Source organism: Typopeltis vanoorti, chromosome 10 (genome assembly GCF_054136105.1).
Source record: "Typopeltis vanoorti isolate ZY-2024b chromosome 10, IOZ_Tvanoo_1.0, whole genome shotgun sequence".
Taxonomy (NCBI): Eukaryota; Metazoa; Arthropoda; class Arachnida; order Uropygi; family Thelyphonidae; genus Typopeltis; species Typopeltis vanoorti.
Genome location: NC_143558.1, coordinates 120,291,782 through 120,308,467, shown reverse-complemented (window position 1 = coordinate 120,308,467; position 16,686 = coordinate 120,291,782). Strand labels below are relative to the sequence as shown.

Sequence of the window (16,686 nt, the reverse complement as noted above, 5' to 3'; positions counted from 1 at the left end):
ACAGAATCAGACATGGTATATAAATTAATATAATATACAATATTATATTATATATCATCATATATAATAAATTAAATCATCATCATCATACATATCAAGGATTTAGGCCTAGTATGGCCTGTTCCGGCCTTAGAAGTCATCGTTGAATCGTTTAAGAGGACGTCCTGGTTTTCTTTTTCCTAATGGCTTGTACTTTAAGGCTTGTTTTGGTAAATATTATTTACCAAAATAATAAAAAATAAATTAAATATGAGTTAAAATATTAAACAATTAGTTTAAATATTAAACACTATAAATACAAGGCAGAGTACATTATTATCCATGTATATTTGCACAAATTCATTAGCCAAGAATAGCACATTTCATCCATGACAATCACTTAAGATAATTATACATGTTGGACACTGGACTGTTATTCAATCCATTGCCCTAAGCTTCTCAACAGAAGGTTAAGAATATTATGAATGCCACAGAAAGAAAGGCTAATTATTATTATCACATTGCAAAAAAAATGCAGAAATATTAATGAAATTGAAATCTGGTGTTTACTATGTTAAGTATGTTTTGAAGTCTCTGTGTGTTTACTCATGAAAAGCAAAGAAAGAAATACTTTTCTTTCTTAGCTTTTCATGATAATCTGTATAACATGCAACTTTCTGTTTATATTGAATTCAATAAACTCTAAATCAGTATACCGATTTTACAAAGTAAATGCAAATCAAAAGAAGCTTACCTTCTCCATCCAGAGACCACCCTGTTCTTCATTTTCACCACTTACAAGATACATTTCTTTGCAGACTTTCTTAATGTAATCTTTCAATCCTTTCATTTCTGCTCTGGTATAGGATACACCAGGGAAAACATCCGACAGTAAAGAAAACAGTAAAGGTATATCTTCTGCCACTAGCTTTGGGACCATAGTTTCGCATACACTTTGAATCAGTATCTAAAATGATAATTAATGTCATATGTGATTATTAAAATACAAAAATCACAATAAACATTTCAAGAATATATGCCATACTGACTTTCAAGCGCAGTCAAATATTACATGGAAGAACTGAAGTAACTAATAAGTGAAGAAATGAATGTGTCATGTAAACAAGCATTTGCGAGCAACACCTCATTAGATGAGATCCAGCCCTAAAGCTGGTTTATCTAATCTGAGCAGTTTATATATTTGACTTTGTACAGCATGACTAAATGTCATGCTGGCTGGGATATGAAATATCTTCATGAATATCCTAATTCTCATATATGGCAGCAGTTGACTTCACAACATGTGCCCTTATATCCCATAATGAATATGACATTTCATTCTTGAGCATATATATAATAGATATTTAGGAAATCTTTCTGCATTCCCTGGAAATAAATACCTAATAAGATATTAGCATTCAGTTGGATATTTACAGCAGCTGAAAGCTGTCTAGTGCCAAGCTTTAGGAGTTCTTTTGGAATAATCACAATCATATTTTTGCAGTTTAACCAATATAGAATACTATTTGGTAGGCTCAGTCTCAAATTACAAGAACATTCTTGGTCATTCAGCTTTCATGTGGATATTCAGTAATAAGGTGACCTTCTCTCAGTCACTCCTCTGTATCCCTTAAAAGCAAGTGTTTCCCAAAGTGTGCACTTTTTTTAAAATTTTCATTTTCTTTACCATTAGATTTTTGTCATTGTATTTTGTTGCAGATATGTGTAGGTCTATTCAGTAATTACATTTTCAATAACTAAAAATCCTAAAGAAAGTTTTAAAGAAAACATGCTATAGCACATCTCAACTGACCCCAGTTGACCATAGGATCATATTCCAACTGCAGTTCAAATTCTCATTAACAGATTAAATTCAAACAGCCTTAAATATGTGGTCAGAAGTCTCTGCTAAATATAAGAATCATTCGTTTTTTAAATTATAAAGTCCTCAGTAACTGCTTCACCACTGTGAATGCAGCTGCACAGATTATATGGGCACATACAATACTGTTTCCTTTTTAACAGCTGTGTTGTTGATTATTAAAAAAAAAAATCTTGAAGTGCAGTCTCATAAAAATTAATATTCAACTATTTAACTAATATTAATTTGCCTCTTTTGAATTCCTTAGACCATTTAATAGAAATTACTAGTTAAAACAAATGTTTGCAATGCACAAGAAATAAGTAAAGGACATCAAAATGATTGTGGTACATGATAAAGAACACGATGCATCAGAATAAAATATTTATAGCAAAAGTAATGAGTGTGAGACATTAATTTATTATAATGCTAATATTAAAAAATAAATACCTTAATTTTTCATGATTGAATTAATTATTATAACTTCTCCCAAAATTGCCTTTGAAATAATGCTGGATTTAATAGCTACTTGATTTAGATTTATATAATTGTGCATTGCTGAAATGAAGCCTTTTGGCTCTTTATTTTAGTAAATACTTTACACATTAACCGAGAGTTTGCTTACAAAAAATACACATCTCCAACACTTTGAGTTCCTTAGTATTGAACGAGATTTTGCTTTCTTAAGGTTTCTTCCGAGTCCAGCTCCTGCTAAGGGGGACAAGATTTTGGGGGGTTTGCCTTGAGAGAGCAATTTGAGTCTCCAGGGAAAGTGTTTTCTGGCAGGCCCATGTGAGGCCTTGTTGTTGGATGCTTTTCTCTGAATATGAGTGGTTCTGCTCAGTGGTAGGCCGAGCCTTTCACCAAGTGGAATCAACATCAAGTTGGACGATCTTTCAGTTACTCGTAAAGAGTGACCCGGGGAATCGCCTAATTTTTACAGAGGGATTTACTTATTGCTGGTCTCTGAAGAGAACCAACCACTTCAAAACAGCTGTCAGGCCAATGAAACCTTATGAAAATGGACCAATAAAAGGCAAATATATAGACGTTTAAAGTGGCTATGCCTTCTATATGGTCCTTGCTAGGGCAACTCATAAATGCCGGCGAGTGTATTCCTGTAAGCTCTCTGGTCAAGTTTTATAGGAAACTTTCATAGTTTCTACATTCGGCTATGAAATAATGCTGAATTTAATATTTACTTGATTTATATAATTAGAATAAAACATTTAAAAAATACAACTTTTTTACTGTTATGCCAGTAACTGAGCCATGTGGACAATATGATTTCTTACACAGGGGTTCACAAAGACAAGGTGCACTGCAATTTGAAGCACTTATAAAAAAACTGTTCTATTTTAATGTGCCATTTTAACCAATTTTGCTTAGGTGGTAATAAAAATGTAACTGGTATTCCTCACTTCAGTGTAATCTGTTTTTCTAAATGGCATGATCTTATCACAATTCGAATAGTAATTTTATAGTAATCTAATTTTCATTTTAATATTTACAATCATGAACACAGACAATCATTCAGTCACAGTGAATGATCTGACATTTGAGTGACTGCAACAACTTCAAAGTGCTCTGAAGCAAAATAGTGGTGGAGGACAATTTTGTTTTTAGAAACTGGAACAAAGCTAGGTAACCTTCAAGGATCATACAGAATACTTATGATATAATTACATGAAAAGATGCCAATTTCCCATCAACAATTTTCCTCCAAAGTAACCAACAACCTGTCATAACTTCAATAATATCAGTTCTTATATTTCAGCCTTATAAGGTAATTCTAACTACATCAATCCACCTAGATCTTGGTCACCTTGTGAGTCTTTTTCTTGTCATACTGGCATCACACAAGTGTTCTGCTAATCTTTCCTCTCCCATTCAGTTTAAGTGACCATACTCAACTGAGATTAGCTATGCTCACAATTTCAAGTTCCATTTTGATATCTTCAGTTACTGTTGCCATCTGTTCACTCTATTTTTCTCCACTATCTCATATCTGGTCTTCAGTCTTTGATAAACTATTTCTAATGCATCTTTCAGATGCATGTGTTAAGTGGTTTGAACACTGTCTTGTATACATAGTTTAGTGTTTTGAACAATCTCTCATAATGTGCAAAAATTTATTCATTGATTTCCCCACAATACCAGCAATATTCATTCTGTTGTCTATTTCCCTTGATTTGTCACCTGCAATAAAAATCATACCCACATAGATAAAATATTACCAATTTAAACATTGCAGTACATTTTCTGTTGATTTTCCTACCAAATTTGGTAATTATTCAATTAAAATAAAGGATCCTGAGGACTAGCATTGCATTTCTTTAGGAATATAAAATCATCTGCATAAGTCAAAGTACTGAGTAACATTTCAAATTTCGATAAAGCTCAATGCTTCTTTCCTTCACAATGTGATAAACAGATAAATAAGAGTGAGGGTAATGTAGTGTGCATCCTAATCTGACCTCTCAGTTTACATCAAACCATCTTCTGGTACACCCTTTAATTTTACCTGCTGAACTAAAAAAAAAAAAAGTGCTTGATAAAATGTCCTGCTGATTCTCTTAGCACCTTGCCATATTCCTTTTCCAGATCTAAAAAATTAGAAATACTTGTTACATTCACATGATTTTCAACTATTTGTCTTACAGTGAAATTTTGATCTTGGCCATCTCTATTTGGCAAGAACCTGCAATTTTTCTTAGCCTTTTCTGAAGTTTGCTTGAATTAATTTTTCCTGGAACACTCAGTTGGAAATTACTGTAATTCTTACATTAAATTATATTTACCTTTACAAAAATGGGTACTATGAAAGTTCTACTTCAGTCCACCAGAACTTCAATCATATGACCAGGCTATCTGAATTATGCAGTGCATAATTCAGATAGCCTGGTTATACTTACCTAATTATACTTCCTTCTCCTATTGCCAGAAAAAAGAGAGATCACTACAGGTATAATATCCTCTAATCCAGCTTTATTGTGGCTTTTTCTACCAGTTTTTCTAATCCATGCTCCTTTGTTTTATGACCTATAGCAAATCAATGCAATATGTGGACAAGAAGAAAGGAAAATTTTTCAATGCATTAGAGAAGCCAGTTGACAACAAAAAAAAAAAGGAAAAATTGGTTCCTGTTGGAAATCTAAATAGGAAATGATTACAAGACATATTGAAATGGTTTCAGAAAATTTGGAGAAAAGAGCAAATCTAATAATGATAAATATCTGATAGTAAATGGTAAATAGCAGTGAATAGATAGTAAATTTCTGCTCAGCGCAAGAACTAGTTATTACTAACACGAAGTTCAAACATGTGTGTGTGTGTGTGAATGTGTGTAGAAAATGTAGGGAGAATGAGAAATTGAAGAGTATTTCGGATCGTGAGCGTGATATTTTTGTCAAACTTCAAAATGAAGAAAATAGGGATATGACAAGAAACAGCGAGGTTGTACCAGAGAATTGTGAGAGTGTGAATGTAGAAAGTGTGAATGATAGTATTAATGGTTTTACTGAAAATAAAAAAGATGAGATAGATGCAATGAGTGAGATCGTGTTGTTGAATGGTGTGATACAAAGGGCAAAACAGCAGCTAGAGCATATGGGCAAAAGTCGACTGAATGAACCAGCCAATAATAAAAAGTATGACAGGAAAAATAGACGTATGAGTGTTAACATGAACAAAATGAAGGATAGAGTGCTGTATGGAGACTCGTTAGTACGAGGTGTGATAGTAGAGGATTTGACAAAATCGTACCAACCCGGTGCGACCATAAAGGATGTAACTGAGTCTATTAGAGAGCAAAAGGAAAGGGTGAAAGAAATTATTGTTGTGGCAGGTACGAATGATTTGAAAGGAGACAAAATGAAAATAATAGAAGACCTGAATGAATTGTTTGAGGTAGCAAAAGAAAAGAGTGAGAGAGTTAGAATGATTAGTCTTTTGCCACGGTATGACAGTGAAATGTTTAAAAGGAGGGCCATAATTGCGAATGACTTTATGTGGGTTATGTATGACGAGTGGTGTGGAATTTGTGGACGTGTGGAGTTAGTTCGATGGGTGAAAGGATCTATATAAGATGGATGGCTTACATTTGAATGGTTACGGTGTAAGGAGACTTGAGAAAGTGTTTCTGAAATGTGGTGGATGTGCAAATTCAGGGAAACTAGATTTATTAAGGGGGGGGGGAGTAGATATACAGTCCTTAGGGAGGCAGTTGAATGTAAGAATGAATATAATATGCCCGAGCAAATAACGACAACAAATCAGAGTGGCATAGTTAATATAAGGCATCAAGGTAGGGTTGGGGCTAATGGGGGTCTTAAATTCATGTACACTAATACTAGGAGTATTAGGAACAAGAAGGAAGAGTTTTTGGCCATGGTTGGCACTTCCAGACCACAGGTTATTGGTATTAGTGAAATATGGCTGACTGTAGATGATATAGCTAGTGGGATTGAATGCGATGGGTATAGTGTGTTCAGGAATGACAGGGAGAATAAAATGGGGGGAGGAGTATTGTTGATGATAGCTGATGAGCTGCAGCCAAGGAGAATAGAAGTTGAATTGCAGGATAGAGAAAAGAGCACATTTGAGGCCATTTGGGGTGAAATTGTGGCTAGCAGAACTAAATATACAATTGGGTGCTGCTATAGACCAGGTGATGGAAAAGATGGTGGTGACAGTATGCACAAGCAAATAGAAGAAATGGGTGGAAGGAGGGTGATTATTATGGGAGATTTCAACTATGGTCGCATTGATTGGAGTGAGGAGAGGACACATGGGAGGAAGGAATTGGATTTTATGCAGTTATTGAGGGATAACTATCTGCAACAGCTTGTAATGGAAAATACTAGGGGTCAGAGAGTGCTTGACCTAGTAATTACATCTGAGGATTTGGCTGTAACAAATATGACCACATTGCCACCAATCGGCGAGAGTGATCATAGGGTCTTGACTTGGGAGGTGGCTAAAGGTGTAGAATTTTCAATTAAGACAGGGTACATGTGGAATTATCGGGCTGGAAAGTATGACAAGCTTAGGAGTTTGATTGGTTCAGTGCCATGGCATGTACAACTGCAAGAACTAGAAGTCGATAGTGCATGGGAGGTAGTTAAGAAGTGTTTGCATGAAGCAATGGCTGACTGTATACCTAGAGTCCAAATAATAAATCAACTAGGGGTTAAATGGATGAATAACACCATTAATCTTGAGCTGCAAAAAAAGAAACAACTATGGAGGGAATTTAAGGAGAAAGGTGACCGGTAGGCACACGAACAGTATAAAGCGCAGGCCAGAAGGGTAACGAGTGTGGTAAGAAAAGCAAAAAAGGATTACGAAAGAACATTGGCCATGCAGGCTAAAGAGAATCCTAAACAGTTTTTTTAGATATGTAGCAAGTAAAAGGAAAAATGTACATGGCAGAATGATTTTAAAGAATGCCGATGGTAGGGACGTAACTGAATCAGTTGATATAGTTGAGTTACTGAGTGAGCACTTTGCAAGAATATATCATCCAGGTGGTGACATTGCAGAAACGAATGTACCAGTAGATTATACAGGAATTGTGGTGAATGAAGTGGAGGTGAGTAGTCTATTGCATAACCTCAATGTCAATACATCTGTGGGATTGGATAGTATACCAGCTCATGTTGCACGAGAAGCAGCTAAAGAATTGTCAGTACCCTTGACCATTTTGTTTAATTTGAGTCTCGGGTCTGGGTTAGTCCCGAGGGGGTGGAAAGAGGGGGAAAATAGTTCCACTGCATAAAGGTGGTTCCAAGACTGCTGTTGTAAATTACCGACCGATTAGCATATCAGGAATCATTGTCAAGGTCTTAGAGAAATTAGTCAAGAAAAGAATACAGGATTGGATAGATGAAAATGGGATATTGTATGGGGAACAACATGGTTTTGTGAAGGGCAGATCATGCCTCAGTAATTTGCTCACGTTTTATAACACAGTGACGGCCGAACTGGATAGGGGTAATGGGTTTACAGTGATTCTACTGGACCTTGCCAAGGCTTTTTGATAGGATACCACATAGAAACCTAATCGGTAAACTGGAGCAGATGGGGATAGATATAGGGTTGGTGAGATGGATAGGAGTGTGGTTGAAGGAGAGATACCAGAGAGTGGTTTATTCAGGAGTGGAGTCTAAAAGACGGCTTGTGACTAGTGGAGTGCCACAGGGCTCTGGTCTTGGACCACTGCTTTTCAATTTGTTCATCAATGATATAGGAAAGGATTTGAGAGGAAGTGTTCACTTGTTTGCTGATGATGCAAAGTTGGGTAGAGCAATTATGAGTGCACAGGATGTCAAAATTTTACAGGATGATTTGGATAGTTTAGAGGACTGGACTAGGAAAAATGGATGTCAATTTAATGTGGCAAAGTGTAAGGTTATGCACTTTGGGGCGAAAAGAATAGCAGCAGTATATTGCATTGGTGGAACCGTACTCCAGGAGATTGATGAGGCCAGGGATTTGCAAGTGTTGGTGGATAGGGAATTGAAGTTTAGGGGGCACACTGCAAAAGTGACTAAAACAGCTCACCAAATCACTTGGCTTCTGAAAAATACTTTAACATGCAGAGACAAACAAGTTGTTGTTCCTCTGTATCGAGCCTTGATAAGACCCCATCTGGACCACTGTGCCCAGTTATGGGCACCAGGGTTTCTTCGTGATGGGGAGGAAGTGGAGAGGATCCAGAGACGAGTGACCAAGATGATAGCAGGTCTGTGGAATGAACCTTATGAGAATAGGTTGAAGATTTGTGGGTTGCAGAAATTGGTCGATAGGCAAAGGATGGGTGATATGATTGAGACATTCAAATTACTGAAGGGTTTCTATAAGATTGATCCAGAAGATATTTTTGAAAATATGACTGGTGGTGGGAGGACTAGGGGCCATGAATGGAAGCTGGGCAAGAGCGTGGTTGACAAGGGTGTTGGAGCTAGGTTTTTTACTTGGAGAGTAGTGAATGAGTGGAATAAGCTTCCAGAGTCTGTTGTGGGTGCTATGACCGTGAATGAGTTCAAGGCAAGGTATGATAGATACTGTGTGAATGTCGAATAGTTGTTCTTGACATGATGTTAGGGCCTCCCTCGATGAGTCTGTCGACTCCTTGGAGTTGCCAGGAACAATAATAATAATATGCACAAATTCACATGGAGAGAAGACATAACAAATAAAAAAAAAGTCTCTGACTTTGTCACTGTTGAGTTATATTTTCCCACTTGTTCAAGACAAAAGTACAGGGTGTCCAGATTGGACTTCCCTAGTTTCAAAGAACAGTAAAAAATTTAAATGGAAATGTGTAAGTTTTTGATTGTTCAGAGGATTTGAAATGTAAGTAATCACCTTTTAGTGTTGAGCAAGATAAAATTGAATTTCATATTGAAAAGAAAGATGTGTAAGAAAGTTTTGAAATGAATCACAGGAGAACAGCTATCAGAGGTGAACCATAGACTCAAATACACAAACATTATTCAACAAAAAATCAAAGTTTAAAACAAGAACCAAACCTTGGAAATTCAGCGTGAAACCCTGAAAAAAACGAGTGATTCAGCTGGAGAGGTATGTTGCGAGCTAATCTGCAAGGATAGAAAAATCACAGCTCCACAGTGGACTCAAGAAGTTAAAGGCAGTTGAGGAAAGGAAGAAAGCATATTGAGAGTTCCTGGCAAGTAAGTCAACTTGTGCTCTTAGAGAATAATGTAAGAAAGCAAAGCACTCTGTAAAACTAGCTAAACAACAGTCATGGGAAGACTTTGGTAAGAACATAGAAAATGCATATCAGGAAGAGTGAAATATTCTGGGGGCTATTGAAAAAGCTTAGAATGAAGGAAACGGTTCTATAAAATGAATCAGATGATAAAGATGAACATGCTGTCATCTTTATCATTTGTCATAATGTCACAACTTGCTAAATGAAACAAGCATATTGACAGCATGATGGTAGAAAACATTCAAAGGAATGCAATCAGGAATATATATATATATATATCAATAATTAATGTAGAAAAAGCTATCAAAAACTGGAAATGTGGAAAGGCAGCTGGAGTAATAACATATGACCAAAATTCTCAAATATGGAGGCATTAAAGTTTTACAGTTGGCTATGCTACATAATTCAGTAAGCTTGGTCAGAAGGTCAAATTCTAGATGATTAGAGTAATTATAGTACCCATGGGTACTTATAACACCCACTTATAAAAAAGGAGAAATAAAACTGAATGTGATAACGTTAAATTGATTGCATTATTTTAAATGCAAGAATTACAGAGGAATTTCCTTACTGAATTCTCTTGGTAAGATTTATGCAAGAATATTAGATATATTGTGGAGGCGAAACTTCGAGAGGAACAAGCTGGGTTCAGACCAAACAGAGGTTGACTGGATCAGATTTTCACTTTAAGACTAGTTCAGAAATTATGGGAAAATAAGGATCTGTATTTTAGTTTTGTAAATTTGGAAAAGGTATATGACAAGATGCCAAGAGAAAAGCTGAGCGGTTAGCATATCCACTCTCCAGCCAAAAGGCTGCGGGTTCGAATCCTGCTCTGGGCATGGATGTTTGCGATTGTCTGTGGAGATACTAGTGCTGGTGGCGGGCGGTAGATGGCACTGGTGTACTTGGTGGAGACGGAGAGATGAGAGATGTAGAGTAGGTGTCCTCCCTCGATGAGTCTTTGGACTCCCTGGAGGTGTCATGTAATAATAATAATAATTATTATTATGAAGGATAGTGGTATTAAACTTCATATCAAAATTGAACATACTAATCTCAGCTCTTTACGTTATGCAGATGTTACACTTCTGAATAAATCCAGATCATGTCTGCAGGATTCCCTAACTAAATTCGATAGCTGCTGTAATAGATTTAGTATGAAAATCAAAATCAAAGAGACAGACAATGAAAATATGCAAAAACATTGAAGACATTGACTGCATTCTTAATGGAGAACCTATAGAACAAGTAAAATATTTCAGCTGTTTAGGCACAATTTTTGATGAAGATGGCAAATCAGATTTGGAAATAGACAGCAGAATTGGCAAAGCTGGTATGGGAGGGAGTCAAATGAATAAATCTACCCTATATACATATATATAAAATGATAAGCCTTTTTATGTCATGTTTTTTGAAACTCAGAGACTACCTTGAGTGTCGAGTCTTCAAAATTCGAGTCATCAGAATTCAAGGAGAACTGGCCTACCACTCCGGAACTCGTGGGGGGGGCAAGCGCCACAGGCGACAGGGGAGACTGAACCCCGCTTTCGAGTCTTCAAAATTCAAGGAGAACCAGCTTGCCAGTCTGGAACTCCAGGGGTTGGGGACTCTTTCGAGTCTTCAAAATTTGAGTCATCAGAATTCAAGGAGAACTAGCCTAACAGTCCGGAACACAAGGGGTTGGGTGGGGGTGTAGTCCCCCTGGTTTATAGATAAAAAGGGAGAAATCAGTCAAAACACTAAACTAGCTATATACAAGACAGTGTTCAAACCAATTTTAACTTTTAGATCTTAGAGCTTATTTACAAAGAAAATTTTGATCAAAAACTGGACACCACAGATATGAGTCCTGAGAAAGATTACGGAATTGAAGAAATGGCAATAATCATATAAAAAATTATTATTCATGATGATCTTAGCATTCAGGAATGTGTTATAGCTAAGTTCAGGTGATATGGTGTTGGATTGTGATAGAGTGGAATTTTATGAACTCCTATCTTATCACAATCTAACATGCTTTTCCAAACAAAAAAAAGGGAGATAAATACAGTAAATTGCCTCTAAGTGTAAAATAAGTATTATGTGTGTGTATATATATATATATATATATATATATATATATATATATATCAAGCATGTTCTGTTATGAAAGGGTAAATAAGTATGTATTTTGTGCCATTTGCGAATGAGGTTAAATTAATATTGAAAGTGTAAAGCATTACCAGAGCTTTATAAAATAACATGTATAAAAGAATTATAGAATGTAAGCACAAATTCAACTGTTGGGGGGTGAGTCAAGTCCAAAGGTTACGGATCCGTACGCGAGGGAGCGGCTCGCCCCAAGCAAACAACGTGATGTCAGCGTACGTGCGATAGCGAGGGAGAGGATGGACGCCGTGACGTAATAGCACGTGAGAGTTTGCTGGACATCGAGAAGGGCGAGAAACGCCGGGAAGAAAAGAGGGAAATATAAGGGTCACGCGACCCTGAAACAAGGTCTTTTGTTCCTGGATCTCCTGTGTGTTCGTCTCTCATGGTGGCATAGAGTGGCAGTGCCTCCGTACCGGAGGGATACCGATTAAAGCAGATGCGGGTCTCAGCGGCCGTATTCTCTGCGGAAAAGGCGAGTCCGGCTGTTCACAGAAGGCCAGTTTCCTGTGAACCTATGATGCAATAAAGAACCGAAAAGGGAAGATAAGTAGACTTCATTTGTGTTTCACTGAATATGAATGAAAGATTTGTGTCACTTTAATATGTTATGGAAAAGGGACATTAATGATATGGAATAAGATTGTATTGCTATCACTTTAGAAAGCTATTGAATTTGATCTTACTGTCTGCCGCTGTGTTAAGGTTCACTATTATATTGAATGAAGTTACGGATATGTTTAGCATAAAGAATTGATAAATTATAAAGAGATTGTGAAAGATATGAATGTTATCTTATGTAGTCTGACAGAGCTACGGAGTTGAATGACTGTGATAACAATACATGAATAACGCATTAGAGAGTGTTAATATAATTCTAACTTTAGGAAGCTACTGCATAATATGTTATAAGTATATTAGTAGTGTTTGAATATTTTATACTTTGTCTGGAACTCCCTTAAGATGGGATTTAAACTAATGTTATTAAGTGTACTAACTTTTGAGATATAATAAACCTTGCTTTGGATTCTAACAAAGACTTTCTGTGATTTCTGGAATCCGATACACCTCTTATAAAATGCTACAAACCTATGCGGGATATTAAGGGTAAATTTTGGCCACGTTTGCAGAGTTGATAGGTATCATTAAGTACTGTCCTGAGATTATCTCTTGGTTGTTAATATTAATAATCTAATAGCACTAAGTGGCGCAGAGAAACAAATAAATTTCTTGGCGTTTTACAAGAGGTAAATCTCAGACACTGATACTGCCTCGATCTTGAGGAAATTCCATTGTCCCTCAGAGGTACCACGGTTACCCAGTCGAGTGTATAACGGAGATATAACACAAAGGTTGAAAATAGTTGTAATAAGAAAGAAAGCGGCATAACAATGGCCATTTAAACAAAATGGGAGAGGAAAAGTTAGCAAAACAAGTGTTCTTTACTAGAATGAAAGGAAAAGGTTCCTTAGAAGACAGAAACATTGAAATGGCCTAAGATCTGATAATACTGAAATGTTGACAGACAGCAAGCTAATTTGGAGGAAACTTGTCAATAATAAGTTAGTAATAATGGAACTTCTTCATGTAAAAATAAATAAAAAATTACAATAAAAAAATATAAAATTGATTTTAAAAAACCCTTAGCCCACCCATGGTACAAAGCTACTATACATTTACTAATAATCTTTCATGGGTAAGAACCATGAAAAGTACTATCATAATATCTTGTAACCTCCCCTCCCCAGGGTACACATCAGGAATCTAATGAAAAAAAAAAAAAAAAAAAAAAAAAAAAAAAAAAAAAAAAAAAAAAAAAAAAAAAAAACGTTCTGTAGTGGTTACAGTTCAGAATGCTTGTCATAAAGATGAATTTTGGTGATTGCAGAAGAGCTATGATAATAATAATATGGAATTGAAGTATACTAATTAGATACAATGCAATGAAAATTGGCAATGTCACTTTACTGGAAAAATGATAATTATAGCTTACATATCATGATGATTAATTATGTTCGCAAAAAAACAGAATACTTATTTAATGAAAGGAGCAAATTATTAAAATGTGGAACTGATGATGGGAAAGAAGCTGACCCATTAACATGATCAAATTTTGACTGTATCCTTTATAATGGTAATGAAATCAAGTTTGGGATGGCCTGAGTAAAATTAAGTGTACATCAAACAATGTGATAAACAAATGAATATTATATAAGAAGGCTGCTTAAAGTACTTGAAAAGCTAATTATTTTATAACAAAATATTCATTAGGTATACAAGATAAATACCTGCTGTTCAGGAAGTTGCTCAGCTATTGTCCCCTCATCTACTAGTTCTTCACCTCTCTCTTGCATGTCATCTTTAATTTTCTGTATGCGATCTCTTTTAATATTGCCTGCACTTACAAGGACACTCTTCAATGCTCGGAGACCAAAATCATAATGAGATTGGTTGGACAACTGTTCATCACACAACCTATTGAAAATTAAATGTTGGACAACTTAAAAATTTAATAAAGAAATTCTTTCTCCACTTTAATATAAATCTAATCTTCAATGAATCATTCTACCACATGCGATAAAGGAAAACGAATATATATGGGTTTTGAAAATAATACTCTAATCAGTGCATCAAATATTAAGCAATGGTTTTTATTAACAGTAATGTAGTATTCTGCTGTCAGAATTACTACTACTACACTGAAAGATGTAAAAGGACTCAAATCCTCCAGATGGAAATGATCAACATTCTAACAATATCTGTTGTATGGTACATAGCAAAAGTTGTTCCCTGAACCATTTTACTACTGTATCAGAACATACAAAGACATCTCATCTACAAAATAGACTACATAAAAATTATAACCACAGTCTACTCCAATTTATTTAGTCAGATAAAAACGCAGAGGTAAATTGAGGATGTTTTATTTGAGGTATCTTCCTGAACTCGACACCATGGGTAAGAGGGGATGATAGAACATTACACATCCACCAACTTACAAACAAACTTAATTACAATTAAGTTTGTTCGTAATTACAAACAACTTATTACAAACTAAATTAAAACACACAGTCAATATATAAATGCTATCAGCAGTTCACGGGAATACTGAATTTTGGGGAAATATTGATAGAAAAATTACAGTATGCAGAACAGAAGATGTACCTGTGATGAAGGAGTAGACAGCACCTTGTTTTTGCTAAAGGTGGATTATCGATCTTAGTGTAAATGGTGTATGAAAGGAAAGAGGATAATGTCTAGAGCAAAGTACTATGGAGTAGGATTATATAATCCTTGAACATATGGAGAAGTCGGGGGGGGGTTAATATCCATATTTCTCTAAAAGTAACAACAGCATTTGACCACAAATTTATTTATTCTTTAAGTATTCAGCTACAGTATTCTACCATTTATCTAACCACATTGGAAAGGAAATTTGCTATTCTGATAATTGAAGTACAATTACATGCTGTACCTGAAATCCGTCGATGTGCAAGGATCAGTTAATTGCAGAAGTACTGTTTTGAAGGTTGGATAAATGGTAGATGATGTATTATGAAATTTTTGTTGATCCTATGATCAACTTTTTGACCAGGAATCTACTAAAAATTAAATTTATTACAAATGTGGGTAACTTAAAAAGCTTCACAAGCAAAGAGGATATCTTTTTCAGTTCTCTGGTTTAATTAGTTATCCTTGGAATATATATAACACTGTTAATGATAGGATAATTTCAATTAGACTTAAGGCTCATCCCACCAATGTATCAATCGTGGTAGTTCACTCCACACAAATAGGCCTGATGAAGAGATCAAGAACTTCTATGAAAACTTAAATTGTTTTGGACTGCCTACCAAGGAGAGACATACTTTGCATCTTAAGGGACTTAAATGCAAAAATGGGAAAGGACATGAGAGTTAGGCCTGAGTGTGACATGTTTGGTCCGGGTGAACATAACATCTGTGGTAAAAGAATTTTCCCCTTCTGACAGATTAGTTATTACCAATACCTGATTCCAGAAACATCCATGAAGGATCCATACTTGAATAGCTAACATTGAAAGGTTAAAGCACCAAACTGATTGCATCATGGCATTATAGCAGTGGAAGACAAGCATCACTGATGTGCATACTTGTCCTGCAGCAGATTGTGGTACATGAGCTACATCAGCTAGTAAGAGCCAAAGTAAGACTAAGACTCAGAAAATTTCCAAGTCAGGCACAACCCACTAGACTAAATGTTAGAGGAATTCCTAGTGAATTCAAGGAACAAACATCAACTTGGTTGGATGATTTTGTGGAGACCAATGATGAGAACTCACCAGAAATACTTTAGGAAAGAGTCAAGGTGATAATACAGGATACAACCAAGAAGTATCTTGGGTGGATTATAAGACCAAGAGACCCAAGGATATCAGCTTCAACATGGGAACTAATCAAAAGAAGACTGTTCGAAAAACAAAGAGACACATAGACTGAAGAATATAAGAGATTAAGTAGAGAAGTCAGAAAAGCCTTCAAGCAGGACAAGGGAAAGTTTTATACTAATAAATGTGAAGAGATAGAATTCCAGTGGAGGAGAAGACACAATTATAAAAGGATATTTTGTTTAGTTTGTGACCTAAAGTAAAAGTTTAAGCCCAAATTGAATGCATGTTTTGAAATCTGATGTTACGACAAAGTTCACAGAAACTGAACTAATATACTTGGAGATAAAGTTCGTCTAAACATTTGTAAATAAATTTACCACCTCTAAACTAGAAATCAAATGCATAGCTTACAAAATTTCTTTGGTTTCATCCCAATCTGCCCAAAATCTGTTTCAGTAAAGAGCGTTGGCATTTAATCTCAGCAGAAAATAATTTACTATCATACTGATTTCCTTTGTGGTCCAATAACTACACTAGTGGTTAAAATTGTGGAAACCTTTTGGAAAAAGTATTTCTGAGGTTTGATGG

General features: G+C 35.6%; 1 protein-coding gene across 1 annotated transcript in view; it reads right to left on the bottom strand.

Annotated features, from left to right (window-relative positions):
• Dhc64C (dynein heavy chain, cytoplasmic) overlaps positions 1–16,686 on the bottom strand; it is a 1,087,706-nt gene that overhangs the window by 637,014 nt on the left and 434,006 nt on the right. Inside the window, exons 38-39 of the mRNA XM_090398628.1 lie at positions 14,018–14,204; positions 734–946 (exon numbers count right to left, since the gene is read on the bottom strand). Coding sequence (XP_090254754.1) covers positions 734–946; positions 14,018–14,204 — 400 coding nt within the window. The remainder of the gene's footprint in view (positions 1–733; positions 947–14,017; positions 14,205–16,686) is intronic.